The 26,781-nt window shown below is 42.5% G+C and overlaps 1 protein-coding gene across 8 annotated transcripts; it reads right to left on the reverse strand.

The window, feature by feature from the left end:
* Window positions 1-748: 748 nt before the first annotated feature.
* LOC127305872 (uncharacterized) lies at window positions 749-10,547 on the reverse strand. 8 transcript variants are annotated; one of them, XR_007854204.2, is made up of 13 exons: window positions 10,101-10,546; window positions 7,598-7,643; window positions 7,146-7,233; window positions 6,990-7,061; window positions 6,617-6,650; window positions 4,512-5,967; window positions 4,339-4,414; window positions 4,208-4,257; window positions 4,049-4,104; window positions 2,699-2,731; window positions 2,557-2,614; window positions 1,577-1,846; window positions 749-1,404 (listed from the first exon to the last, which is right to left on the reverse strand). XR_007854204.2 is itself a non-coding variant. In XM_051336464.2 (9 exons), exons 2-8 carry the CDS (start codon window positions 7,614-7,616, stop codon window positions 4,212-4,214), a joined length of 1,791 nt encoding a protein of 596 aa, XP_051192424.1. In that variant the 5' UTR covers window positions 7,617-7,643; window positions 10,101-10,546; the 3' UTR covers window positions 3,837-4,104; window positions 4,208-4,211. The 8 variants fall into 8 exon arrangements, 2 of the variants coding, with proteins under 2 accessions (XP_051192424.1, XP_051192425.1); XR_007854208.2 differs by having other exon boundaries at window positions 2,557-2,731; window positions 4,339-4,364; window positions 10,101-10,547; XR_007854201.2 differs by having other exon boundaries at window positions 2,557-2,731.
* Between the last annotated feature and the right edge of the window lie 16,234 nt (window positions 10,548-26,781).

Raw genomic sequence — 26,781 nt, forward strand, 5'->3', positions numbered from 1 at the left:
GCTCGGGTAATGAGCACAGGGTAACATGCGAGCGACTTTGCCAATTTTGACCCAGTAGCATTCGATGTATAATACTGTACACAGGCTATTGCTGATCTGGTTAACGTAGATATTATATATTGTAAACCAAGTCGCCAACAAACTGAAAATTATAATTCTCTAGCAACTATTAATTCTGTTGACAGCGGAGCACAATGCAGAAATGTGCAAGTTGGTCACTGACATTTTTCTTGTCTTAAACGGGGGCAAAAGCCTTCCCCCAATCTACATTGCATTCTAGTTTATATAATCATCATGCGTACTATTAATTCCGTTGGCAGCGGAGCACAATGCAAAAATGTGCAAGTTGATCACTGACATTATTCTTTTTTGAAACGGGGCAAAAGCCTTCCCCCAATATATTAATTGAGAATAAGTGTTTTGACAAGATAGTTCGAACCGAATCAAAAACAAATCAGGGTTGCTCTCCCGACATGATTTGACCGAAATGCTTCGCTCCCGCGGTAGCCCATAAACGGGCTTCCCTTTTTTATTTTTTCTAGGAGAAGTAAAGGTAATGTATACTTGTCGTTTAAGACCCTTGCATTATGCTTGTTCCAAATCTTCCAAGTGACAAGGGAGGGTGAGGAATGCGACGACTTTGCAGTTTGGCATGTGGGCACTCGTCATGTTTCGCCACTAATGCTCAATAGGAAGACCATCCCATCGGTTTGGTTGAATGTCGGGGATGTGCGATCATTCTTGAATGTAGCTCCAAGAAGAATGGAGTATTTACATTCGACCAAAAGGTGGCACACTGACTCCGTGGTTTGCTTGCAAAGGGGTAAAAAACCACAGTTCGGCCACCCACATTTTTGGACACAATCAGCCGTTCATATGCGATTATGAGTGAGAAACCAAGCGATTTTTTTTGCTTTGAGAGGTGCCCAATCCTTCCACACCGGCTTGTGCAAGAAAGAGGAAGTGGAACCAATGAATTGCACCTCGTAAGCCAACCTCGCGGATTATTATTGGCCATTGGCCATGAGCTTCCATGAAATGCCATCCTCCCTCTTCTCAATAAGGTGCACCTCTTGAACCTTGACCCATTCACCAGGTCACAAGCTACAGCTTGCAGAGAGGCAGACGCACAAAAACGTGCCAGTAGTTTATTTCCTTCACTGGTTCTGGTCAGCGTCGGAGCCGTGCTCCGCGACACAAATCGGCAGCTGGATGACGAGGATAAAGTAGCAAATGTTTTCGAGACTCTGGGTCATCGCGAGGCGAGAATGGTCGTCTGGAGCAACATCAGCCTCCGTCATCTCGCATTGTTCGTCGATGGGCTGCAACTTAACAGTTTCAGTGAGCCCGTACGTGCAGATAGAAGATCCATCAGAGTATATGTGCCTGCAGATGAAGAAACCCCTGAACAAACCACCGGAAAAGAACTTGATGAGTCTAATGTAAGGGTGTTCTCGTAACAGTAAAAAGGAACATAATAATTAATAGAGAAAATACTAATCGAAGTGTAAAGATTGACTTTTAGCATTCGAAGTAACAAACTATTGGGACAAAATGGAAATACTGGACACAACACCTGCATTTAATAGATTTGTCCCACTGATACCCAAAAGGTCTTGTAGAAAACCATCAGGTGATGTAGCAGTACAAGCAGTACTAGTAACTGGCATATCACCAAAACTTCAGTCAGGCAAATCAGCTAAAGGAGCTACACCATTTAGAAGCTTAAGATCACCAGGAGTGACTGCTGAAGCAGGCTTATATACTGGAATAGTTGCTTGTGTAGTACTAGCCCTCTTCACAAGTAGCTTCATCAAATGCTGCGCACACTTCATGCAGAGATGGCCTGGAATTATACCTCATTTCTCGTCAATACCATTCATTGGTGCAATAATACAAGAGAAAATTTATGTAGTAATAACTGGTAGACTAGTGGCTTTCTATAATGGAACCGAATTAAATTTATATTTGTTGTAGTTCACCGGACCATGTTCTAATTCTGGGCAACTATGTGTTGTATGCTCCTGTTAAGAAAGTTAAATCATACTAACTAACATAACAATACTAATATAAGTAGTTGGCAGTAGTTAACACTAGTTACATTATATGATATATGCTATTTCCAGGCTACAATTAGGCACTGTGGCAACTGGCAAGGACCTAAGAAACGTGGTGAGTTTGTAGAGAAGGTAAGTCCACAGAGATGCCAAAAAAACAAATCTTACATGTACTAGTACATGTCGACCATGGTGTATACTTCATGAATACATCATTACATAGTTCTTCAATAAGTGAAGGCAAAACAACATATTCAGATGATCCAGCAAGCCCAAAGTTCATGTGTAATAAGAGATGATGCAAATCCACAAATTTTGAAGTTATAGGGAAAATTGCTTTGCAGCATATTCAGAACTTACCAGGAGCATTATGAATACAGGAGGAACTAAAAGAACAAATTCAACTAGCTCAGTGTTAAAAAACAGTTGCAGCTTTGAGCTAGCATTGGGTACAAAGTTATGCAATTGCTGTATGATTTCAAGTTGAAAGACATCTTACTCTGACCCAGATCGGAAACGTGAGGAAGCAACAAGACACATAGCACAAGTCATCACATCTGCAGAGTAACCATTAAGACCGAGCTCCACCACATCAAATTCTGTTACTTGCAAAAGACCGAGCTTCACGTGTTCCACAGTACCGTTAAGTGAGCTTCACATGTTCGGCATGATGTCTGGCAACGTACCATAGGAAAGTAATACCAAATGGAATATTAGCTTGCAAAAAAGTCCATGGGACCCAGACGCACACTTTTTTTTTCAAGAAAACACAAGATCTTTGTGTTTCAATGCATTTGATAGAAAGAGAGTTGTTACAAGTCTAAGAGGGCGACAACCAAGATTACAATGCACACCCTACAAGCTAGGCCGGTGGAAGCGCCACAAGGCGCAGCGCCCTGGCCGCCGCCCACGATCTGTCCTCCACCTTGATTGTGTCAAGCAAGCAAGGTCAAGCAGCGCACCGACGAAGACGATCAGTTTGTGCCGCTTCCAAAGCGACTAGGGTGTGAGCATGATCACCGAAGATATGCCCTTACGAGCTGCTGTGGGAGCCGAAAGGACATCCATGTGCCACCAGCCATAAAACTTGTCCCCATCAAAGTAAGCACCATTAGCCAAACCAAACGGTTGTTAAGTTCCATACTTGATAGCATCCACCTCACTAGATGTTCTATCCATAGTCCAATTTACTCATCCTAATACAGTTCTCCTGAACTTGTAAATGCCAGAAAGTGAAATAAATGTTTTGCAGACAAGTACCAGAAACAATTAGTCCCTCAAATCCAAATTAATGGACTCAACTTTGTATCTAGACGCGTTTGTTAACTAGATACATGTGTATCTAGACAAAGTTGAGTCAACTAATATGAACCGGAGGAAGTACTAAAAATAATTCATTAAAGCAAAAAGAGAATGACAAAATAATGGTGGATCAGCCAATAATATGACTTGAGTATGTGCCAGTTTTTGGAATATGTGAATCTTGAAATAGAGCAGAAAGATAAAAAAATGCACCCTCAGTTCCGTACTTGGTTGCATCCACCTCACTAGATGTTCTATCCATAATTCAATTTATCATCCTCATACACTTCTCCTGAACTTGTAAATGCCAGAAAATGAAAAAAAATGTTTTGCAGAGAAATACCAGCAACAGTTACTAAAAATAATTCATGAAAGCAAAAAAGAGAATGACAAAATAATGGTGGATCAGGCAATAATATGACTTGAGTATGTGCTAGTTTTTGCAAAAGGTGAATCTTGAAATAGAGCACTGAAAGATTAAAAAAAAATACCATCAGTCTTGTATTAGTAATTTCAAAAGTCAACAGTCTTAAACATGTCATTACGGGATTCATAAAAGAATATGTGCTAGCTTTCTAGTATGATATGGCATAACGTACAGATGTCTACTGCATGCACATTTCCCCCACTCTAACAAAACAAAACAGACCAGCTAATAGTTTCACTTCAGTCATGATCGCTATGCTCACATGTTGTCCATCTCATTTCAATGGCGCAATTTACAGCACCGTGCAAGATTCAACACCTAAGAATGAGCAAATAGTTAGTAAAAAATTGTAGATAATACCTAGATCAGAATATGCAAAGGAAAAAAAATCAGAAGCCAATAAACGTAGTTGCAGACTGACCGTCTCACTGCTCAGCACCATCCAGTATCCTTCTAACTTTGTCCATGGAGCTGCATACAATACAACAAGCTATTAGACCGTTAATGTGCACAGTGGATGGAGGGATGGAGATAATAATGAAGGGAAAAGACCTTTTTGGCAGATTAGGTAGGAGACCCTGGACAGCATTCATCACAATGTCAGCTTTTGGGTTTTTTGTATCAGGAACTATGGCCAAAAAGTTCTGTTACCTCACAAGGGAACCGCAAACGGAAAACGGAAAAAAAAAAACTAGAAAAGCTTTACTGGTGGTTTCAGACTGTACCTCGAGGATCTTCAGAATTAGAACTGCCTCCAAGATAACATCCGGAAATTTCATCAGCCACCTCATTTTCAGTCAACATGTTTTTAAGAATTTGCCCAATAAATTTGTGTGCTGTACTTGCGGTGTCATCACATACTTCAGAGAGATCTTCTTCAAAGCATCTAGTCATCTTCACATTGCCCTTCAAACAAGGATCCTTCATACTAGCAGCAGCTTCATTGTCTCCATAATGTCCAGCACCACCCACGTATTCAGAGCCTTCAGCATTCTTGATAGTAAAATTTGAACAGCAGCCCTCATCCATGTGCTGCTCCGAAAGTGAACCGAAGTAGTTGCTCCCAGTGAGTACAAAATCGTTATCTTCGCTGCCGCTGTAACTCTCTAAGCTGAATTCATCATCACTCAGGCCTTCTTCTATGGCACAACGTGCAAAAGATCTAAGGCGACTGCTTAAATCCAAGACAGCATCTACTTCAACTTCCTTTCTCTCTTCTGTGAGAATAACCTGCTGACATGTAGGAGACATTCCAACTAAGAAACCGATAGCACGTAGTGCCAAATCTGGTAAATTACCATCATCACACTCAAACAAGCATTCTGTCAAGTACTTCCTCACAGCTGCTTTGAATGATGCCATCTTAACTTCAGAAACTTGACCCATAATGGAACGCAGCAATTTCATTTCATTAGTATTGATTTTTGGTAGCAACCAAAGAGCATTCAGGATATCTTGCTGCAGTGACATAGTTCCACGCGAAAAGGGGAAGAACTCTGACTGTGAGATATCCATGCTCCTTAGTGTTAGTTTCTGATGTAGTTTCATCACTGACAGTGCTTTTGCAAAGTTCTTTGGAAGATCCTGGCCTTCCTGCAGCTTTGCTATCATACTTTCACATCTTTTCCTTATCAAGTTAACGAGGTGGCTTCTGCTGGAAGTTCGAGATACATGCAGGAATTCTGGGGGACATGACTTTTTAATGAGCTTTCTATTGATTGCAATAGCAGCTTGCTGGGAAATTTCATCAAGCCCAGCTAAAGCTTCATTTAAAGATGACAGAAGCATTGGTGAAACAGGTGTTGCAAGGCAGACAGAATCAGATTGATAGCTGCATGGACTTGTTAAAATGCCAGACAACAGAATCTTGCTATTTTCAGTGTCCAACTCGGCCAAGTATTTTGGAAGGTGGTCCTTCACGATTTTCATCACTGTAGGCCTAATTTTCCTGAAACTAGTCCCATTATGGGTGACAATTTTAGCCACTGAATCAAGTGCTCCATTGCTTAATTTGCTGATTGTGTGGTGCATAATCTTCAAGCTTTCTGGACAGAGAGAGCCATCCTTCTGTTTCTGCAACTTAAAAAGCTCGAAACCATCCAGAACTACATGGTGATTGTAGCAATTCCATTGCAAGCCAAAACTTTTTTCGATGTTAGATCTTACTCTCTCGCTGGACACCTAGAATACATATTACTGTCATGTTTATGCTACATGGATGTTTACTATATAACAGCACAAGAGGGTAAGAGAGCCACTAAGTGAATATCATAATAAAGAAGGTCATCAAACTGAGACATGTTAACAAGACAATGCACTTCAAAAGTAAAACATTATAAACTGTGACATAGTAATTTTAGATGTATTACATCAATGTACTAAATATAACTTCTCTTACAGATAGAGTATTTCTCAAGCATCAAGTCACGTGATTACTATGAAATTGATAGAGCTAACAAATACAGATTATCAACCAAACAGTAGCAATGAATTAAGCTCTTTTTCAATTATGTTCTCTCATCTCAGGATATAATCTCTCTACTTCTTCCAACGCCCTAATCCCCTTCAAGCCATGTTGTATAGCCCTCTACAAGTGTAGCTATGCCGATGTGACGTTCACATGAAGCAACATATTTGACCACACGACATATTAAAAACACTAAATGTTCTCGTATTACTTGTAACACTAGAAATATGATCATCCATCACTCATTCTTATATAAACAAAACGGATCCGATAATTGACTACGCAGGCAACACTAATATGGGGAATACATATTGCAACTGAAAACTTTAAGCTGTAGGTTCTGTTAAAGTATAAACAACTTACTTCATCGGTCCTGACATCCGATTCAGCCAAATATCTGTGGAACAGAGATATTTTTAGAGGGTTACTAAAACATTGATAATGCTAAAGTAGCCTTATAAATAGAAAGAAAACAATAATAAAGCTGGTGGTTTGTCATATTTTACAAGATAAGGTCACATGCCCAGGACTCATGGATCATTTGTGTGCATATATGAAGGTTGAGTTTTGCTCTATCAAAGTTTTTGGCAAAAACACATGGAACATGGGAGCCATGAAGGTAACTAGCTAAATCATGGACATTGTTTTCAAATGAGAAATATGCAACTCCATCAGTTGTAATACCGCGGAGCAGATGGTCTAGAGCAAGAAATAATCGGCGGAGACAGTTACTTACACTTCTTTGAGAAATTTTGGTCGTTTAAGTCTGAAAGGGACCCCTAATTCGGGATGCAACGAAGCAAGCCATCTGCATACATAGAAAGGTAAGGTGCAGTTAAGAGGGAGGGGGCATGCATACAGGAGAGGAGAGCAAGCGCAGGACAGCACAAACCTTCGCTTCTTCTTGATCAGACCTTGCTGACGCAGAAAAAGAGAGCACAGCCTGTTACCATCCTTGAAAGAGAAGGCAGCCGTACCCTCTGGGTAAAAGCCACACAGGACAGTATTTTCAGATGTATAAGTATAACATAACAAGAGAATACCAAATGTTTTAAACAATATGATAGCAACAGAGGTACATACATGAGATATATCAATTTGTTTTTCCGAAATATCTTGATTTTTTTTCCGGAATATCATATAAACCAATCAAGATGCATCAAAAAATTACAATAAGCATAATAAGTATATATGGTGTCAACATGAAGTGCTTTGTATGCAGATGATTACTCTAGAAATACCCTGACATGTTTACGCTAATAAAATAAAGTTTCAAGGTACAGTAGGCACTATAGCAAGTAGTGCTGTCAAGGCATCGGAAGGATGGAAATAATATTAAATCACCTTCCTGTGAAGAAATCATTTGGGTTCTTGACTTTCCTTATGCGATCTGGAAAATAAGATTATGGCATAAGCTTTCAGTAAGTAAAGTCAGGATGCTACGTATGAGGATGATTTCAGATATCATGAGGAAAATATATTTCCTCTGGAACAATGAGCTCCCACGAGCACATCATTTTTTATTTTCACAGTGGTCAAGGAGATATCAGTTTATTCATCATATAAACTTCAGCCAGCGACAGAGTTGCCTTCCATGCAAGCGAGACTTTCAATCTAAGATTGGACATGTTCCATGCAATAAGTATAAGGAGATGCAGGTTTCTCTACTCTATGCCGACCTTTAACACTCCGCCATCCAGCTACTTTGGTAAAATCCCAAAATTCAGATACAATGCATAGAATTGAGAATGGAATTGAATTGGACTAGAAATTCCAAATCCAAGATGGAAATGAATTGGCTTCCAATTCGAATTCTACTGTTTGGATGTGCTTGGAATTTGTTGTTCGAAACAAAGGGTGTATCCAATTACATTTCCTGTTTGGATGTACTAACCATGGAATTTGAGGTTTTGTTGAATCTGGAAGGACCAGGGAGAGTCCGTCCTGGGAAGGTCCAGGGGAGTGGCCGTCGTTCCCCTACCTCCGACGTTCGCCTGCCGCCGCCGTTCCCCTATCCTGGTTCATCTAGGGTTTGGGGGCAGGGCTGTGGGGTGGCGGATGGCGTTGCCGGCTTGCTCGGAGGAGGTGGGGAATGAGAAGGAGATACGGAGAGACAAAGAGGAGGGCGGGGATGAGAAGAGGGAGGGTAGAACTCACCGTAGCCGGCGGTGGCTAGCTGCACAGGTCTCGCGGGGTTCTGTGCGAGGATGAAGAGAGGTTCTGTTTGAGCGAGGTTCTGGGCGGGGATATTTTATAATTTACCACACTTTGATCCTCTATTATTTGCCAAGTGACCACCACATGTCAGTGACAACGACAGGTGGTGGTCATGTGGCAAATAATAGAGGTGTAAATAAAAGTGTGGTATATTATAAAATGCCCCGTTTCCGAGCGGGGGAGAGCTCGGGGAGGGCATCTCGGAATTTGCTTCAGTTTCGACGTAATGATTCAGAGGCCACCCCAAACAGCTGAATTTAGCCCAGAGATTCCAAACATGTGATTCCATGCCCAATTCTATACATTACAGAAATTACTGAGCAGTGCTAACAAACAGAAGAGGAGAAACTAACCGTCGCATTCCCCAAATCTCGGCACCTCGTCGACGCTGCAATCCAGAGCAGCGTTGGGGAGGAGTAGGAGAACCAATCCAGCCGGCCTCGACCAGCACGGGGAAATGGAACGCAAGGAGGAGCTTGGGGGAAGCAGGGTGCGAGAGAGGGGCAGTATTGCGAACCATAGAGGCGTGCAAGGCCATCGTTTTAGCGGACCCGTCCATCCCTTGCAGCAGCAGCAGCAGAAGCAGCGGCGGCAGGAGTAGGGATGGAAGCCGATGGGGGTCGTGCTAATGCTGATTTGGTGCGGCATGCCGTACAGGGTGGACCCAAACCGACTTGCGGGTTCATTCGGATACTAATTTAATTTTAAAATCTTGTGTGTCAAAGGTTGTCCAAGGGATGCCAATAAAATTTACTTTATGTGGAGGCAGTGGCAGACACAGGAAGAAATCAGAGGGGGGGCACACCTCCAAAAAAAAAATTGCGCCCCCTCAATTGTGAAAAAGGTTTGCCAAAGTGTTAATTTTCACCCTTCTTTTTTGTGGTTGGGAAAGCATACTCATATGGTTGGCATGGGCCTTTTAGAATATATCCTCTCTAAACATCATCTTGAACATTAACATCATATGTTGAAATAGGAATCCTTTCCCCCGGATCATGTGGAAGAAAATGAGCATCATATGATTTTGCATTTGGTTGTTGGGGTGAAGGTTGACGTGGTGTTGCATCTTCAATTTCAATCTCACTCTCGGTATCGGATTGAACCAGAGGTACAGAATCAAGCATGCCAACAAAAGCCCACCATCGTTGGTTTCTTCATCATGTACGACCAACGGTGTTGAAGAAGATGCAATCTTCTTTGCTCCATGTTTCTCGAAAAGTAATGCAATTTGGCTATTCCTTTTCATATTTCTATACAATAGAAATAAAACATATAAGTGAGATATATTCCACTTAATTTCTAGTTTTCTACAAGCGCCAAACTACCAATTGGATCAATATGAATCATGGACAGAAATATCTACCAATTGAATCAATAGTTAACACTGCCGGATGGCTGCTACAGTCATGTTAACATAACACTACAAATACAAGCCATGAGTTGTCATATCTACAGATACATATTTAGAGGAGATACTACATATCTGGCTAGATACAAAGTGTACAACGTGAGGTATTTTATCACATATACAAGACTCTGACATTACAGCGCATAGGTCAGCGATCCCAAATAAACAACAGACTGTTCTTTGAAAAAAAAATAAACAGCAGACAAAGGTAGGTATATATACCTTGTATATGTCTTGCTCCCTGCTTCAGCTGGACCTGCGGGCGTGCGGCAGCGAGCGGCTTGCGCGGAGACCGAGCGACGGCGAGATCTAAAACAGAGGAGGGCCTAGCAGGGGGGGCCTCTCCGCTGCTGCCGGTGAGTTGGGGGCGGACCGGCGGAGGGCCGAGCCGGGCCACGGGGCCAGCCGGCAAATTGGGGGCGGCGAATGGGGCAGCCGCCGTCGGACGGCCGGAGAGCGGAGCTGCGGAAGGTGGAGCTAGGTCTCTTCCCTGATTCCCTTGACGTTGACGAGACGACTGCCTCCGTCGCAGCGTCGCTCGGGAGCAGACGCAGTTTTGGGCCGTCGCGGCCGCGTGGGCGTGGCGGCGCGCTCCTTGCGCAACGACGAAGCCAGCGAGCGGGGTGGGAGCAGCGCCGGCGAGGTTTCTCGTTCGGTCGAGCCAGGGTTACGGAGCGAGCGAGCTGTGAGCAACGAGTTGGGCTGACCTGGGCCATAATTTTAAAGAATAGTAGGCCGAAAATTTCCAGCTCCCCGGGCCATGGCCTTGCTGCCTTGGACCTGGCCCGACGCGGTGCGCACGGGAACTGCTTTACACCGACCTGCTCGGTAGGCAGCAGATGCCGCACACCCTCCGGCCATATGTGGGCTCGGCCCATCAGATACGTATTTATCTTTTTTTCTTTTACGTTTTTAATCAAAAAAATTACTGGATCAAACTGGTAATTTTTTAATTGAACATTTTTAAAATCTGACCAATCCTTTATTTTTTGAACAATTTGGAATATTGATCAATTTTAAAATTTGCAAAAAAATTCGAATTTGAATACTTTGAACAATTTTTGAATTGTAACAAATTTCAGATCTGAACATTTCTCAGAATTTGAACAAATTTCGAGTATGAACACTTTTATAATTTGAAAAAAATTCAAATCTGAATATTTTCGAATTTCAAGATTTTAAATTTAAATATTTTGAAAATTTTCAATTTTGAACAAATTTTGAATCTAAACATTTTTCAGATTTGAACAATTTTCGAACCTAACAAATTTGAACAATTTTTGAATTTGTTTTTTTTATTTGAACATTTTCGAATTTGAAACTTTTGAGTCATAACAATTTTTGAATCTGAAACAGAAAAACAAGCAGAAAAAATACTAAAGAAAAAAGAAGAGAACAGAAAACGAAATAAGCAAATTCCCGAAAAATGTGAATTGGGCCCGGCCCATATGGATGTGTGCGGCGTCGGCTATACACCGACCTGGTCGGTGTATAGGATTCGCCGTGCCCACCGCCTACCCTTCACGCCTACGCACGAATATAGGCCTGGCCCATTTCCTTCGCTTCTGACTTTTTTTCTCCAGTTTTTCTGTGATGATGGTTTGCTCTGTATGTTCTGCGCCGGTTTTCTGCTGGTTTTTTGGTTTTTTTTGTTAATTTTATGATCAAATTTTGTGCTCATTTTTAAAAAATGTTCGCGTTTGAAAAAAATCAGATTAAAAAATGTACAAGATGATGATGCCATTAGAAAAGTTAGCTCCTTTTTTAACTAAAGAGGTAGAGGGTACCTCTAACTTTAGCTCACTTGCATCTATAACTGATGGGATTTGTAGCATAGAAAACAAAAAATTCCTACCGCAAGAACGAAAACCAAGCCAAGATGTAATCTAGAAGATGGGAGCAACGAGAAGATCATGAGACTAACCCTCGAAGATTTCCAAATCCTACGAGATTAGATCTCGTTGTTGCAGAAGATGATCACTTGCCGCTTTCAAAAGCGCGTAGAAGATCTTGACGGTGCCACAGTCGGGTAGCACCTCCGTACTTGGTCACACGTTCGGTGTTGATGACGACGTCCTTCTCCCCATTCCAGCGGGCAGCGGAAGTAGTAGATCCTCCTCGGAATCCCGACAGCACGACGGCGCGGTGGCGGTGGTGGTGGAGATCTCCGGCAGGGCTTTGCCTAAGCGTTGCGGGAGAGGTATGAGGAGGGGGCGGCTAGGGTTTGGGAGAGGGGAGCTGGGGCGCCGGCCTCTGGTGGCTTGGGTGGTGCGGCCAAGGGTGTGGCCGGCCCCCTCCCTCTCCTCATGTATATATAGGTGGAACACACCAAGGGTTGCGCAAAGAACGAATAAGAGTCCAACTCAAAAACCTTCCATATGGACGAATCCTACACAAGGTGGGATTCCCCCTTTTCCTTTGGTGGGATGGCCGGCCCCCTTAGGTGGAGTCCACCAGGGACTCCTCCTCCCTTTGGCTGGCCGGCCAAGGTTGGTGGAGTCCCTCCGCACCTTCCATGGTGATTTCTTCCGGACTTTTCTAGAACCTTCTAGAACCTTCCATAAATACACCGGATCATTTTCAAACTTAGAAAATGACTTCCTATATATGAATCTTATTCTCCGGACCATTCCGGACCTCCTCGTGATGTCCTGGATCCCATCTGAGACTTCGAACAAACATTCGAACTCCGTACCATATTCCATATCTACTTAAAACGACATCAAACCTTAAGTGTGTCACCCTACGGTTCGTGAACTATGTAGACATAGTCGAGACTCCTCTCCGAACAATAACCAACAGCGGGATCTGGAAATCCATAATGGCTCCCACACATTCAGCGATAACTTAGTGATCGATTGAACCATTTACATACTATACTGATTCCCTTTGTCTCGCGGTATTTTACTTGTCCGAGGTTTGATCATCGGTATCTCCATACCTTGTTCAACCTCGTCTCCGAGAAGTACTCTTTACTCGTACCGTGGCATATCATCTCTTGTGAACCAGTCACATGTTTGCAAGCTAATCAGACGACATTCCACCGAGAGGGCCCAGAGTATATCTATCCGTCATCGGGATGGACAAATCTCACTCTTGATCCATATGCCTCAACTCATACTTTCCGAATACTTAATCCCACCTTTATAACCACCCATTTACGCAGTAGTGTTTGATGTAATCAAAGTACTCTTCCGGTATAAGTGATTTACATGATCTCATGGTCGAAGGACTAGGTAATTATGTATCGAAAGCTTATAGCAAATTGAACTTAATGACGTGATCTTATGCTACGCTTAATTGGGTGTGTCCATTATATCATTCATCTAATGACATAACCTTGTTATTAATAACATCCAATGTTCATGATCATGAAACTATGATCATCTATTAATCAACAAGCTAGTTATACAAGAGGCTTACTAGGGACTCCTTGTTGTTCACATAACACACATGTATCAATGTTTCGGTTAATACAATTATAGCATGGTATGCAAACATTTATCATAAACAAAAAGATATATAATAACCACTTTATTATTGCCTCTTGGGCATATCTCCAACAGTCTCCCACTTGCACTAGAGTCAATAATCTAGATTACATTGTAAGGTACCTAACACCCATGGCATTCTGGTGTTGGTCATGCTTTGCCCTAGGGAGAGCTTTAGTCAACGGATCTGCCACATTCAGATCTGTGTGTACTTTGCAAATCTTTACTTCACCATCTTCGATGTACTCGCGAATCGAATGAAAACGCAGCTTGATATGCTTCAACTTCTTGTGTGACCTTGGTTCTTGTGCATTGGCGATGGCACCCATGTTGTCACAATAAATGACTAATGGGTCCAATGCACTAGGAACCACACCAAGCTCAACAATGAACCTCTTCATCCATACCGCTTCCGATGAAGCCTCTGAAGCCGCTATGTATTCCGATTCAGTTGAAGACTTCGCCACCGTGCACTGCTTGGAACTACTCCAGCTTACTGCAGCACCATTCAATATAAACACGTACCCAGACTGAGACTTATAGTCATCAGGATCAGTGTTCCAACTTGCATCGGTGTAACTGGTTACAACGAGCTCTTGGTCACCGCCATAACAAAGAAACATATCCTTAGTCCTTTTCAAGTACTTTAGGATATTCTTGACCGTTGTCCAGTGTTCCATTCCTGGATCACTTTAATATCTGCTGGTCAAACTAACAGCATGCGCGATATCTGGTCTAGTACACAACATGGCATACATGATAGAGCCTACTGCCGAGGCATAGGGGATCTGATTCATCCTCTCTCTTTCTTCTGCCGTAGCCGGACCTTGAGTCTTACTCAAGACCTTACCTGGCAACATAGGCAAGAACCCTTTCTTGCTTTCATCCATTCTAAACTTCTTTAGAATCTTATCCATGTATGTACTCTGTGAAAGCCCTATTAGGCGTCTTGATCTATCTCTATAAATCTTGATGCCTAAAATGTACGCTGCTTCACCAAGGTCTTTCATTGAAAAACACTTATTCAAATAACCTTTTATACTGCTTAATAGTTTTATATCATTCCCAATCAATAATATGTCATCTACATATAATATCAGGAATGCTACAGAGCTCCCACTCACTTTCTTGTAAATACAGGCCTCTCCATGACACTGTATAAACCCGAAGTCTTTGATCACCTTATCAAAACGTCGGTTCCAACTCCGGGATGCTTGCTTCAGTCCATAAATGGAACGCTGAAGTTTGCCTACCTTGTCAGCATTTTTAGGATCGAAAAAACCTTTGGGTTGTACCATATACAACTCTTCCTCAATGTCACCATTAAGGAACGCCGTTTTGACATCCATCTGCCAAATCTCATAATCGAAAATTGCAGCTATTGCTAACAAAATCCTCACAGACTTTAGCTTCGCTACAGGTGAGAAAGTCTCATCGTAGTCAACTCCTTGAATTTGTCGGAAACCCTTTGCGACAAGTCGAGCTTTATAGACAGTAATATTACCATCAGCATCTGCTTTTCTCTTGAAGATCCATTTATTCTCGACAACCTTGCGGCTATCAGGTAAGTCTACCAAAGTCCATACTTTGTTATCATACATGGATCCCATTTCGGATTTCATGGCTTCATGCCATTTGTTGGAATCTGGGCTCATCATCGCTTCTTCATACGTCGTAGGATCTTCATCATTGTTATCCACAATCATGACATTTAGACAGGGATCATACCAATCAGGAGTGGTACGCTCCCTCGTCGATCTGCGAGGTTCAGTAGTATTCAAATTCAAAGCGCTTCGTAATCTTCAACCAGTTCTGTGCTTCAATATAATTTCCCGGAGTAAGCGCTATAGCTTGTTTCCAATACTCAGCAGCTTGATCAAACCAAGCTTCCGCAATTTCCGAATCACCCTGTAGAATGGCCTGTTCTCCTCGGTCGGAATAGGAGGTTCCTTCCCTTAGAACCGTACTTGAGAGTTTCCTACCTCATACGGCTCATAAATTGCTATCTTAATTTCCCCTATCTTAAACTGAATTTGATTTCTCAAAAATAGATCCCATTTGTTTTTGGGTTAAGGAGAAGAAGTTAATTACCTAAGTTTCAAACCCTAATTTTTAGCAATAATCAGTTTGATCTTTTTTCCCACCTTCAGAAGGATGAAGCATAGATAGATCTAGAGACTTCGTTCTAATTTTCTGAAAGGTAACTATCCCGGTTTCATATATGAAATCTCTATAGAATCCTTGAAAAAGACTTTTTTCCATAAGAAAGAAAAAAGAACTTACTATCTTTGGGATCTGATACTACACCGCTGCTTAATCCTTTAGTGGATCGGCTCTATTACATAAGCAGATTCCTAAATTTTGCCCCATATCATGGGATAAGTAAGCAGTTTTTTTTTTAGTTGTATCGACCCAGTTGCTCACTAATTGATCTTTACGGTGCTTTCTCTATCAATTGGAGAACTTTATCCATAGAGTAGTAGTATAGGCGATACTTTCTTCCTTTTTTGATTCGCGTGAAGTGTCCTTATTTCCTACAGCTGATAGGGAAAAATCATTGTTTTTACGATCCCTATGTAGAAAGCCTTTTTTGTAGTATTTACTAGAAAATTTGATCCTCTCTTTTTTCTTTACTAGAAAGCTTGCGGTAAGAAGGGGTTTCGTTCTAGTGCCCAAAAATAATATTCCAAAGCCTTTGTATGCTCTCCATTGCTTGTGTGTATAAGGCCTATGTTATAGAGTATATAACTTCGATCATAGGGATCGATTTCTAGTCGCGTAGCTTCATAATAATTTTGCAAAGCTTCCGCATAATTTCCTTCGGATTGAGCCAACATCCGTTACGGTCGTTCATTCTATTCAAAAAATCTCCGTTGCAAAACCGTACATGAGGTTTTCGTCTCATACGGCTCCTCGCTTCTGTACATAGTACTAAGCGAAATAATCTATAGAATAAAAATAGAATTAGTCCCGTCTCATTATGAATTGAAAGGGGCTGGTATTTTTCCAAGAAATCTCTAGCCAACCTTCCCGCAAGAAGTTTTTCTTAACACCAATGAATTCTATTAATGCTAGAAGAAAACGATAGCTCCAAGAATTTCTTTGTTCTCAACGCCCCCTACTTAGAAGAATTAGCCACTTCAACGATCTTTGATGGTTATAGGGGTATCCAAAGTACAAACCTGATGGTTGTTTGTTATCCCAACCATTCTTCCCAGCCCCGATACCGATCAGGAAAGGGCTAATTTCTAACAAAGTTTTTCTCTTGTTGATTCCTTTCCTATTTCTAGGTGTAGTGCTTTTATCCCCTATGCTGCCTACTGGTACTAATAGAGTAGAATGGGCCTCTAATCCATAACCTATCCTGTAGGTGTAACCTTTCGCTCAATACTAAAATCCATAATTGAAGCATCTGAGGCCGCATCAATCGAGGATACACGACAGAAGGAATTGTTAGTTCACCTCACCTTCCCGAAGCGTGGGTTTGCTTTACTAATAATGTTCTCTCTATGCGAACCCCCTCTCTTTCTCGGAAGACTGAGGTATAGGTAGGGCTAAAAAAACAAAAAAAAGAGTCAAATCGCACCATCTCTATAATAAGTAAATGCCTTTTTTTCTCCTGAGGTTGTCGGAATTATTCGCAATAAAATATTGGCTACAATTGAGGAGGTCTTATCAATGAAATTTCCATTTGCGCGGGATCTAGGCATAATTCCCAACCCATTCCATATAGAATTGTTTTCATTCCTTCACAAAATAACATAAAAATAAACAAACACATTTGATTCTTAGAAATAGATCGATCTATATGCTCTAAATCCATAATACTTTAAATGGATAAAAGAGATACGAATCTTCCGCTCAGCTCAAATTGTAATTGTATCCTTTTCCTTCTGCTTGGACAAGAAGAGATATGAAATATTTGACTAAGAGTAAATAAGGGAATCATTTCCAAAATTTTGCCTAGGCAAGATATGCCCTATTTGCAAGATGGAACACCTGTTGATATGGTCTTCAATCCCTTAGGAGTACCCTCCCGAATGAATGTGGGACAAATATTTGAAAGCTCGCTCGGATTAGCGGGGGATCTGCTAAAGAAACATTATAGAATAGCACCCTTTGATGAGAGATATGAGCAAGAGGCTTCAAGAAAACTTGTGTTTTCAGAATTATATGAAGCCAGTAAAGAAACAAAAAATCCATGGGTATTTGAACCCGGGTACAGAGATCATCATAAATTATTAAAGTATGCCGTTCGCGGTACATAAAATATTCAGTCAGGGCTGCTCCCGTATAAGGAGCGAGGTATTGTAATGTAGCAGGTGAATCCGCCATTTCAGCTACTACAATAGTGTATTCCATGGCCCCCTCCTCGTGGAAATTAGTTACTACTTGAGCCACAGAGGATGCTCTTTGACCGATAGCTACATAAACACATATTACATTTTGTCCTTTTTGATTGAGAATTGTATCTGTGGCTACTGCTGTTTTGCCAGTCTGTCTGTCCCCAATAATTAACTCGCGCTGACCGCGCCCTATAGGGATCATCGAATCGATAGCAATAAGCCCTGTTTGAAGAGGTTCATATACGGAACGCCTGGAAATTATACTTGGAGCAGGAGATTCAATTAAGCGAGATTTCGAAGCTATAATTTCCCCTTTCCCATCAATAGGTTTAGCCAAAGCATTTATAACACGACCCAAGTAAGCCTCGCTCACGGGTATCTGAGCAATTCTTCCTGTTGCTTTTACAAAACTTCCCTCTTGTATCATCAACCCATCGCCCATTAATACAATCCCAACATTTTTGGATTCCAAATTAAGAGCAATACCCCTAGTGCCTTCTGCAAATTCGACTAATTCACCTGACATTATTATACATCTAAACAACCTTTTCTTAAATCTAAGCAACCCTTTCGTAAATCCAAGCAACCCTTTCGTAAATCCAAGCAACCCTTTCGTAAATTCAAAAAACCTTTTTGTAAATCTAAACAACCTTTTCGTAGGCGTCCTCGGATTGGCCCGGGAGATCGAATTGATTATAGAAACATGAGTTTAATTAATAGATGTCTTCGGTTGAGAAAGGCACAGAGACGTGCTTTTTCTTAGCAAAACAGTTAGCAAGCACTTTTCGGTGTTGCTCAATCTCGGGTAAAAACTAGGGAAATAGGGGAAAGCCAGTTCTGGTGCTTTTCAAGATAGGGGTCGGGAAAAGGAGGCAGTTGATTCTGGTTGGTAACGGTAAGTTGGCTCTCGTCGGTTCGGGAAGGGATGAAGACGCATTTCTCCGCTTTGGGTTCTAGCTTGTCAGGTTGTAACTTTTTTACATAAGCTTCGCAACCCCAAACTTTAAGGAACGACAGCTTAGGTTTGTTCCCAAACCACAATTCATACGGTGTCGTTTCAACGGATTAGGTGGTGCCCTATTTAAAGTGAATGCGGCTGTCTCTAATGCATAACCCCAAAACGATAACGGCAAATCAGTAAGAGACATCATAGAACGAACCATATCTAAGAGAGTTTGATTATGACGTTCGGACACACCATTGCGCTGTGGTGTTCTCGGCGGTGTCAACTGTGAAAGTATTCCGCATTTCTTTAAATGCATGCCAAACTCATAACCCAGATATTCGCCTTCGCGATCAGAACGCAGAAACTTAATCTTCTTATTACGTTGATTTTCTACTTCACTTTGGAATTCCTTAAACTTCTCGAAAGTTTCGGACATATGTTTCATGAAATAGATATACCCATATCTACTCAGATCATCCGTGAAGGTTAGAACATAACGATAACCACTGCGCGATGTGATAACCCACAAGTATAGGGGATCGCGATAGTCTTCGAGGGAAGTAAAACCCAAATTTATTGATTCGACACAAGGGGAGGTAAAGAATACTTATAAGCCTTAACAACTGAGTTGTCAATTCAGCTGCACCTGGAAAAGCACTAGTAACAGGGGTGATGTGAAAGTAGCAGTAATATGAGAGCAAAGAGTAACAAGAATAAGAGCAAAGAGTGCAATATGAGAGAAATGGCACCAGAAGATAGTTGATACTACTTCCAGTGACATGTAGAACGAGTATATGATGATGAAAGATGGACTGGGGTTCCCAGCTATCTTCACTAGTGGCAACTCTCCAATAAGTGACAAGTGTTGGGTGAACAAATTACAGTTGGGCAATTGATAGGATTGATAAGGCATTAAGAAAGAACATCAATTCATTAATCATGTAGGCATGTTTTCCATATATAGTCATACGTGCCCGCAATGAGAAACTTGTACAACATCTATTGTCCTACCAGCCGGTGGCAGCCGGGCCTCAAGGGAATCTACTGGATATTAAGGTACTCCTTTTAATAGAGCACCGGAGCAAAGCATTAACACTCGGTGAAAACATGTGATCCTCACATCACCGCCATCCCCTCCGGTTGTCCCGATTTCTGTCACTTCGGGGCCTTTGGTTCCGGACAGCGACATGTGCATACAACTTGTAGATACAATCTAAGCAATAATTATAGAGCTCAAATCTAAGATCATGCCACTCGGGCCCTAGTGACAAGCATTAATCATAACAAGATTGCAGCAACAATAACTTCACAAACTTTATAGATAGACTAATCATAATGTATCATCCATCGGATCCCAACAAACACAACACCGATTACATCAGATGAATCTCAATCATGTAAGGCAGCTCATGAGACCATTGTATTGAAGTACATGGAGGAGAGAATACAAACTAGCTACAGCTAGAACCCGTAGTCCATGGGGGAACTACTCACGGAGCATGATGGAGGCGATGGCGTTGATGGAGATGGCTTCCGGGGGCACTTCCCCGTCCCGGCAGGGTGCCGGGACAGAGACTTCTGTCCCCCGAATTGGAGTTTCGCGATGGCGGCAACGCCCCTGGAGTCTTTCTGGAGTTTCGTCAATTCGTCCTGTGTTTTTAGGTCGAAAGGGGTTTTATAGGCGAACAGGAGGCGCAGGAGGGTGCCTGGGGGCTCCTCACCATAGGCTGGCGCGGGCCCAGGCCAGGCCGCGCCGCCTTATGGTGTGGTGGCCCTCTGGCCCCTCTCCGACTCTTCTTCGGTGTTCTGGAGCCTTCCGGGAAAAATAGGAGGTTTGGCGTTGATTTCGTCCAATTCCGAGAATATTGCCCGAACAGCCTTTCTGGAACCAAAAAGCGAGAAAACAGGAACTGGCACTGTGGCATCTTGTTAATAGGTTAGTTCCGTAAAATGCATAAAAACATTATAAAGTGCAAGCAAAACATGTAAGTATTGTCATAAAACAAGCATGGAACATCAGAAATTATGGATACGTTGGAGACGTATCACGATGCTACACTCATTGGTCCGCACACATTGGTATGTATGATTTCCAACAAGTCTGTAGCTCGCTCCATTGTACCAGAGAATGGAGTCCTAGTCATTTTCCCATTAGATATGCTTCGCATCTATCAAATGACTCAAAGTCAAGTGACTCAAGAAGTCCATCGGAATGGAGTTTCTTCATGCGTTTCACTCCAATATGACCAAGACGACAGTGCCACATATAAGTAGAATTATCATTCAATTTAATTCGCTTAGCATCAATGTTATGAACATGTGTATCACTACTATCGAGATTTAACAAGAATAAACCATTCATCTCAGGCGTATGACCATAAAAGATATTATTCATAAAAATAGAACAACCATTATTCTATGATTTAAATGAATAACCGTCTTGCATTAAACAAGATCCAGATATAATGTTCATGCTCAACGCAGACACCAAATAAAAATATTGAGGTTTAAAACTAATTCTGAAGGTAGATAAAGAGGGAGCGTGCTGACGGCGATCACATCGACCTTGGATCCATTTCCAACACGCGTCGTCACCTCGTCCCTCGCTAGGCTTCGTTTATTCCACAGTTCGTGTTTCGAGTTACAAATGTGAGCAACCGAACCAGTATCAAATACCCAGGCACTACTACGAGAACCAGTAAGATAGACATCTATAACATGTATATCAAATATACCTTTCTTTTTGTTGACAAGGCCGCTCTTCAGATCAGCCATGTACTTGGGGCAATTACGCTTCCAGTGCCCCTTCTCCTTGCAGTAATAGCACTCAGTATCAGGTTTAGGGCCAGCCTTAGGCTTCACAGGAGGCGCAACAACTTTCTTGTCGCCCTTCTTGAAGTTGCCCTTCTTAGTTTTGCCTTGCTTCTTGAAACTGGTGGTCTTGTTGACCATCAACACTTGGTGCTCTTTCTGTATCTCAATCTCAGTAGATTTCAGCATGGAGAAGAGTTCAGGTAACTCTTTGTTCATGTTCTGCATGTTGTAGTTGATCACGAAGTTCTTGTAACTTGGTGGCAGTGATTGGAGGACATGATGAATACCCAGCTGGTTAGGAATCACTATCCCCAAGTCACTGAGCTTCTTCGCGTGTCCGGACATAGTGAGCACGTGCTCACTAACGGAGCTGCCCTCTTCCATCATACAACCAAAGAAGTGTTTCGAGGCCTCATAGCTTTCGACGGCCGCATGAGTTTCAAAGATAGCTTTTAGCTCATGGACCATATCATATGGGTCGTGTTGCTCAAAACGCTTTTGGAGCTCCGCCTCTAGGCTGCACAGGATGGCACACTGAACTTGAGAGTATCGAATCACCCGAAAAACATTCTTTTCGTTCTCGGATACTGCAGAAGGTAGTGGGGGACCTAGCGGTGCTTCGAGCACAAATTGCAGATTTCCACCATTGAGGAAAATCCTCACATGACGGAACCAGTCGGTGAAGTTGCTACCATCGTTTTTAAGCTTTTCTTTCTCTAGGAACTAGTTAAAATTGATGGAGGGGGACGCCATGATCTACAACATATTTGCAAAGAGTTTAGACTAAGTTTATGATAAATTGAGTTCAAAATTTTAATTCTTAAATTAACTAGGTGAACTCCCACTCAAAACAATATCCCTCGCATTATCTTAGTGATCACACGAACCAAATCCACTACACCAAATCCGATCATCACGAGAAAAGATGTAGCTTCAAAGGCGAACACTCAAAGTGTTCATCATATCAATCATATGACTCATGCTCTACCTTTCGGTATCCCGTGTTCCGAGACCATGCTTGTACATGCTAGGCTCGTCAAGGCAACCCTAGTATCCGCGTGTGCAAAACTGGCTTGCACCCGTTGTATGCACATGTAGAATCTATCACACCCGATCATCACGTGATGCTTCAAAACGACAAGTCTTAGCAACGGTGCATACTAAGGATGAACACTTTATTATCTTGATATTTAGTGAGAGGGATCATCTTATAATGCTACCGTCGTGATCTAAGCAATACAAGATGCATAATAGGATTAACATCACATGCAATTCATATGTGATATGATATGGCCCATTTGTCTTTGCGCCTTTGATCTTCATCTCCAAAGCACGGACATGTTCTCCATCATCAACGGGCATGATCTCCATCATCGTCGGCGAAGCGTCAAGGTCAATGGCGCCGTCTTCATGGTTGTTCTCCCATGTAGCAACTATTACAACTACTTTGAAATAATACTTCAACATGAAATTTAAAGACAACCATAAGGCTCATGCCGGTTGCCACAATACAATAATGATCATCTCATACATATTCATCATCAAATCATGGCCATATCACATCACCAAACCCTGCAAAAACAAGTTACACGCCTCTTATTTGGTTTGCATATTTTACATGGTTTAGGGATTTCGAGTAAGATCCAATCTACCTACGAACATGAACCACAACGGTGATACTAGTGTTGTCAATAGAAAGAGTAGATTGAATCTTCACTATGGTGGGAGAGACAGACACCCGCAAAGCCACTTATGCAATACAAGTTGCATGTCGAGCGTGGAACAAATCTCATGAACGCGGTCATGTAAAGTTAGCCCGAGCCGCTTCATCCCACCATCCCGCAAGATGCAAAGTACACGAACTAAAGACAACAAAAGCATCAATGCCCATAAAACCATTGTGTTCTACTCATGCAACCAATCTATGCATAGACACGGCTCTGATACCACTGATGGGATTCGTAGCATAGAAAACAAAAAATTTCCTACCGCAAGAACGAAAACCAAGCCAAGATGCAATCTAGAAGATGGGAGCAACGAGAAGATCATGAGACTAACCCTCGAAGATTTACAAAGCCTACGAGATTAGATCTCGTTGTTGCAGAAGATGATCACTTGCCGCTTTCAAAAGCGCGTAGAAGATCTTGACTGTGCCACAGTCGGGTAGCACCTCCGTACTCGGTCAAACGTTCGGTATTTATGACGACGTCCTTCTCCCCATTCCAGCGGGTAGAAGAAGTAGTAGATTGATAACCCACAAGTATAGGGGATCGCAACAGTCTTCGAGGGAAGTAAAACCCAAATTTATTGATTCGACACAAGGGGAGGTAAAGAATACTTATAAGCCTTAACAACTGAGTTGTCGATTCAGCTGCACCTGGAAAAGCACTAGTAACAGGGGTGATGTGAAAGCAGCAGTAATATGAGAGCAGTAGTAACAGTAACACAGCAGCAGTAATAGTAACACAGAGGTAATGGCACCAGAAAATAGTTGATACTAATTCCAATGACATGTAGAACGAGTATATGATGATGAAAGATGGACCGGGGTTCCCAGCTATCTTCACTAGTGGTAACTCTCCAATAACAAGTGTTGGGTGAATAAATTACAGTTGGGCAATTGATAGGAATGAAATAGCATTAAGACAGAACATCAAGATTACTAATTATGTAGGCATGTTTTCCATATATAGTTATACGTGCTCGCAATGAGAAACTTGCATAACATCTTGTGTCCTACCAGCCGGTGGCAGCTGGGCCTCAAGGGAATCTACTGGCTATTAAGGTACTCCTTTTAATAGAGCACCGGAGCAAAACATTAACACTTGGTGAAAACATGTGATCCTCATATCACAGCCCTCCCCTCCGGTTGTCCCAATTTCTGTCACTTTGGAGCCTCGGGTTCCGGACAGCAATATGTGCAAACAACTTGTAGATACAATCTAGGCAATACATATAGAGCTTAAATCTAAGATCATGCCACTCGGGCCCTAGTGACAAGCATTAAGCATAACAAGATTGCAGCAACAATAACTTCACAAACTTATATAGATAGACTGATCATAATGTAACAATTCATCGGATCCCAACAAACACAACACCGATTACATCAGATGAATCTCAATCATGTAAGGCAGCTCATGAGATCATTGTATTGAAGTACATGGGAGAGAGAGTACCAACTAGCTACAGCTAGAACCCGTAGTCCATGGGGGAACTACTCACGGAGCATGATGGAGGCGGTGGCGTTGATGGAGATGGCTTCCGGGGGCACTTCCCCGTCCCGGCAGGGTGCCGGAACAGAGACTTCTGTCCCCCGAATTGGAGTTTCGCGATGGCGGCGGCGCCCCTGGAGTCTTTCTGGAGTTTCGTCAATTCGTATCGCGTTTTTAGGTCGAAAGGGTTTATATAGGCGAAGAGGCGGAGTCGGAAGGGCGCCAGGGCTCCCTCCCCATAGGCCGGCGCGGCCAGGGTGGGTCCCGCGCGGCCCTATGGTCTGGGGGCCCTGGGCCTCCCCTCCGGGTCCCCTTCGGTGTCCTGGTCCATCTCGGTGAATTATGATGTTTGATCTTCGTTTCGTCGAATTCTGAGAATATTGCCCGAACAGCCTTTCTGGAACCAAAAACAGTGAAACAGAATCGGCACTTCGGCATCTTGTTAATAGGTTAGTTCCGGAAAATGCATGAAATCATTATAAAGTGTGAGCAAAACATGTAGGTATTGTCATAAAACAAGCATGGAACATCAGAAATTATAAATACGTTGGAGCGTATCAGCATCCTGATACGTCTCAAACGTATCTATAATTTCTTATGTTCCATGCTACTTTTATGATGATACTCAAATGTTTTATACATACTTTATGTCATATTTATGCATTTTCCGGCACTAACCTATTAACGAGATGCCGAAGAGCCAGTTGCTGTTTTCTGCTGTTTTTGGTTTCAGAAATCCTAGTAAGGAAATATTCTCGAAATTGGACGAAATCAACGCCCAAGGTCCTATTTTTCCACGAAGCTTCCAGAAGACCTAGGGAGAGACGAAGTGGGGCCACGGGGCGCCGCCACACTAGGGCGGTGCGGCCTACAGGGGGCCCGCGCGGCCCTAGCGTGTGGGGCCCCCGTGAGCCCTCCGACTCCGCCCTTCCGCCTACTTAAGCCTTCGTCGATAATAGTTCTAGTACCGAGAGCCACGATACGGAAAACCTTCCAGAGAAGCCGCCGCCGCCAATCCCATCTCGGGGGATTCAGGAGATCGCCTCCGGCACCCTGCCGGAGAGGGGAATCATCTCCCGGAGGACTCTACACCGCCATGGTCGCCTCCGGATTGATGTGTGGGTAGTTCACCCCTAGACTATGGGTCCATAGCAGTAGCTAGATGGTCGTCTTCTCCCCATTGTGCTATCATTGTCTGATCTTGTGAGCTGCCTAACATGATCAAGATCATCTATCTGTAAAGATACATGCGCGTTTGTTGGGATCCGATGAATAATGAATACTATGCTATGTTGATTATCAATCTATCTATGTGTTGTTTATGATCTTGCATGCTCTCCGTTGCTAGTAGAGGCTCTGGCCAAGTCATTGCTTGTAACTCCAAGAGGGAGTAATTATGCTCGATAGTGGGTTCATGCCTCCATTAAATCTGGGGGAGTGACAGCAACCTCTAAGGTTGTGGATGTGTTGTTGCCACTAGGGATAAAACATCAATTCTATATCTAAGGATGTACTTGTTGATTACATTACGCACCATACTTAATGCAATTGTCTGTTGTTTGCAACTTAATACTGGAAGGGGTTCGGATGATAACCTGAAGGTGGACTTTTTAGGCATAGATGCATGCTGGATAGCGGTCTATGTACTTTGTCGTAATGCCCAATTAAATCTCACACTACTCATCATAACATGTATGTGCATTGTTATGCTCTCTTTATTTGTCAATTGCCAACTGTAATTTTTTCACCCAATATGCTATTTCTTATGGGAGAGACACCTCTAGTGAACTGTGGACCCCGGTCCATTCTTTTACATCGAATACAATCTACTGCAATACTCGTTTTATTGCAAACATTATCTTCCACACTATACATCTAATCCTTATTTACAGCAAGCCGGTGAGATTGACAACCTCACTGTCACGTTGGGGCAAAGTAATTTGGTTGTGTTGTGCAGGTTCCACGTTGGCGCCGGAATCCCTGGTGTTGCGCCGCACTACACTCCGCCGCCATCGACCTTCAACGTGCTTCTTGGCTCCTACTGGTTCGATAAACCTTGGTTTCTTACTGAGGGAAAACTTGCTTCTATAC

The sequence above is a fragment of the Lolium perenne genome, chromosome 6, assembly GCF_019359855.2.
Source record: "Lolium perenne isolate Kyuss_39 chromosome 6, Kyuss_2.0, whole genome shotgun sequence".
NCBI classification, from domain to species: domain Eukaryota; kingdom Viridiplantae; phylum Streptophyta; class Magnoliopsida; order Poales; family Poaceae; genus Lolium; species Lolium perenne.

Excerpts from the sequence above, each read along its gene's own strand:
- LOC127305872 (XM_051336464.2), bottom strand. Across the intron at positions 6,651-6,989 it reads CCAAAATTTCTCAAAGAAGT|ATATTTGGCTGAATCGGATG; the intron begins GTAAGTAACTGT and ends TCTGTTCCACAG. Across the intron at positions 5,968-6,616 it reads CGGATGTCAGGACCGATGAA|GTGTCCAGCGAGAGAGTAAG; the intron begins GTAAGTTGTTTA and ends TATGTATTCTAG.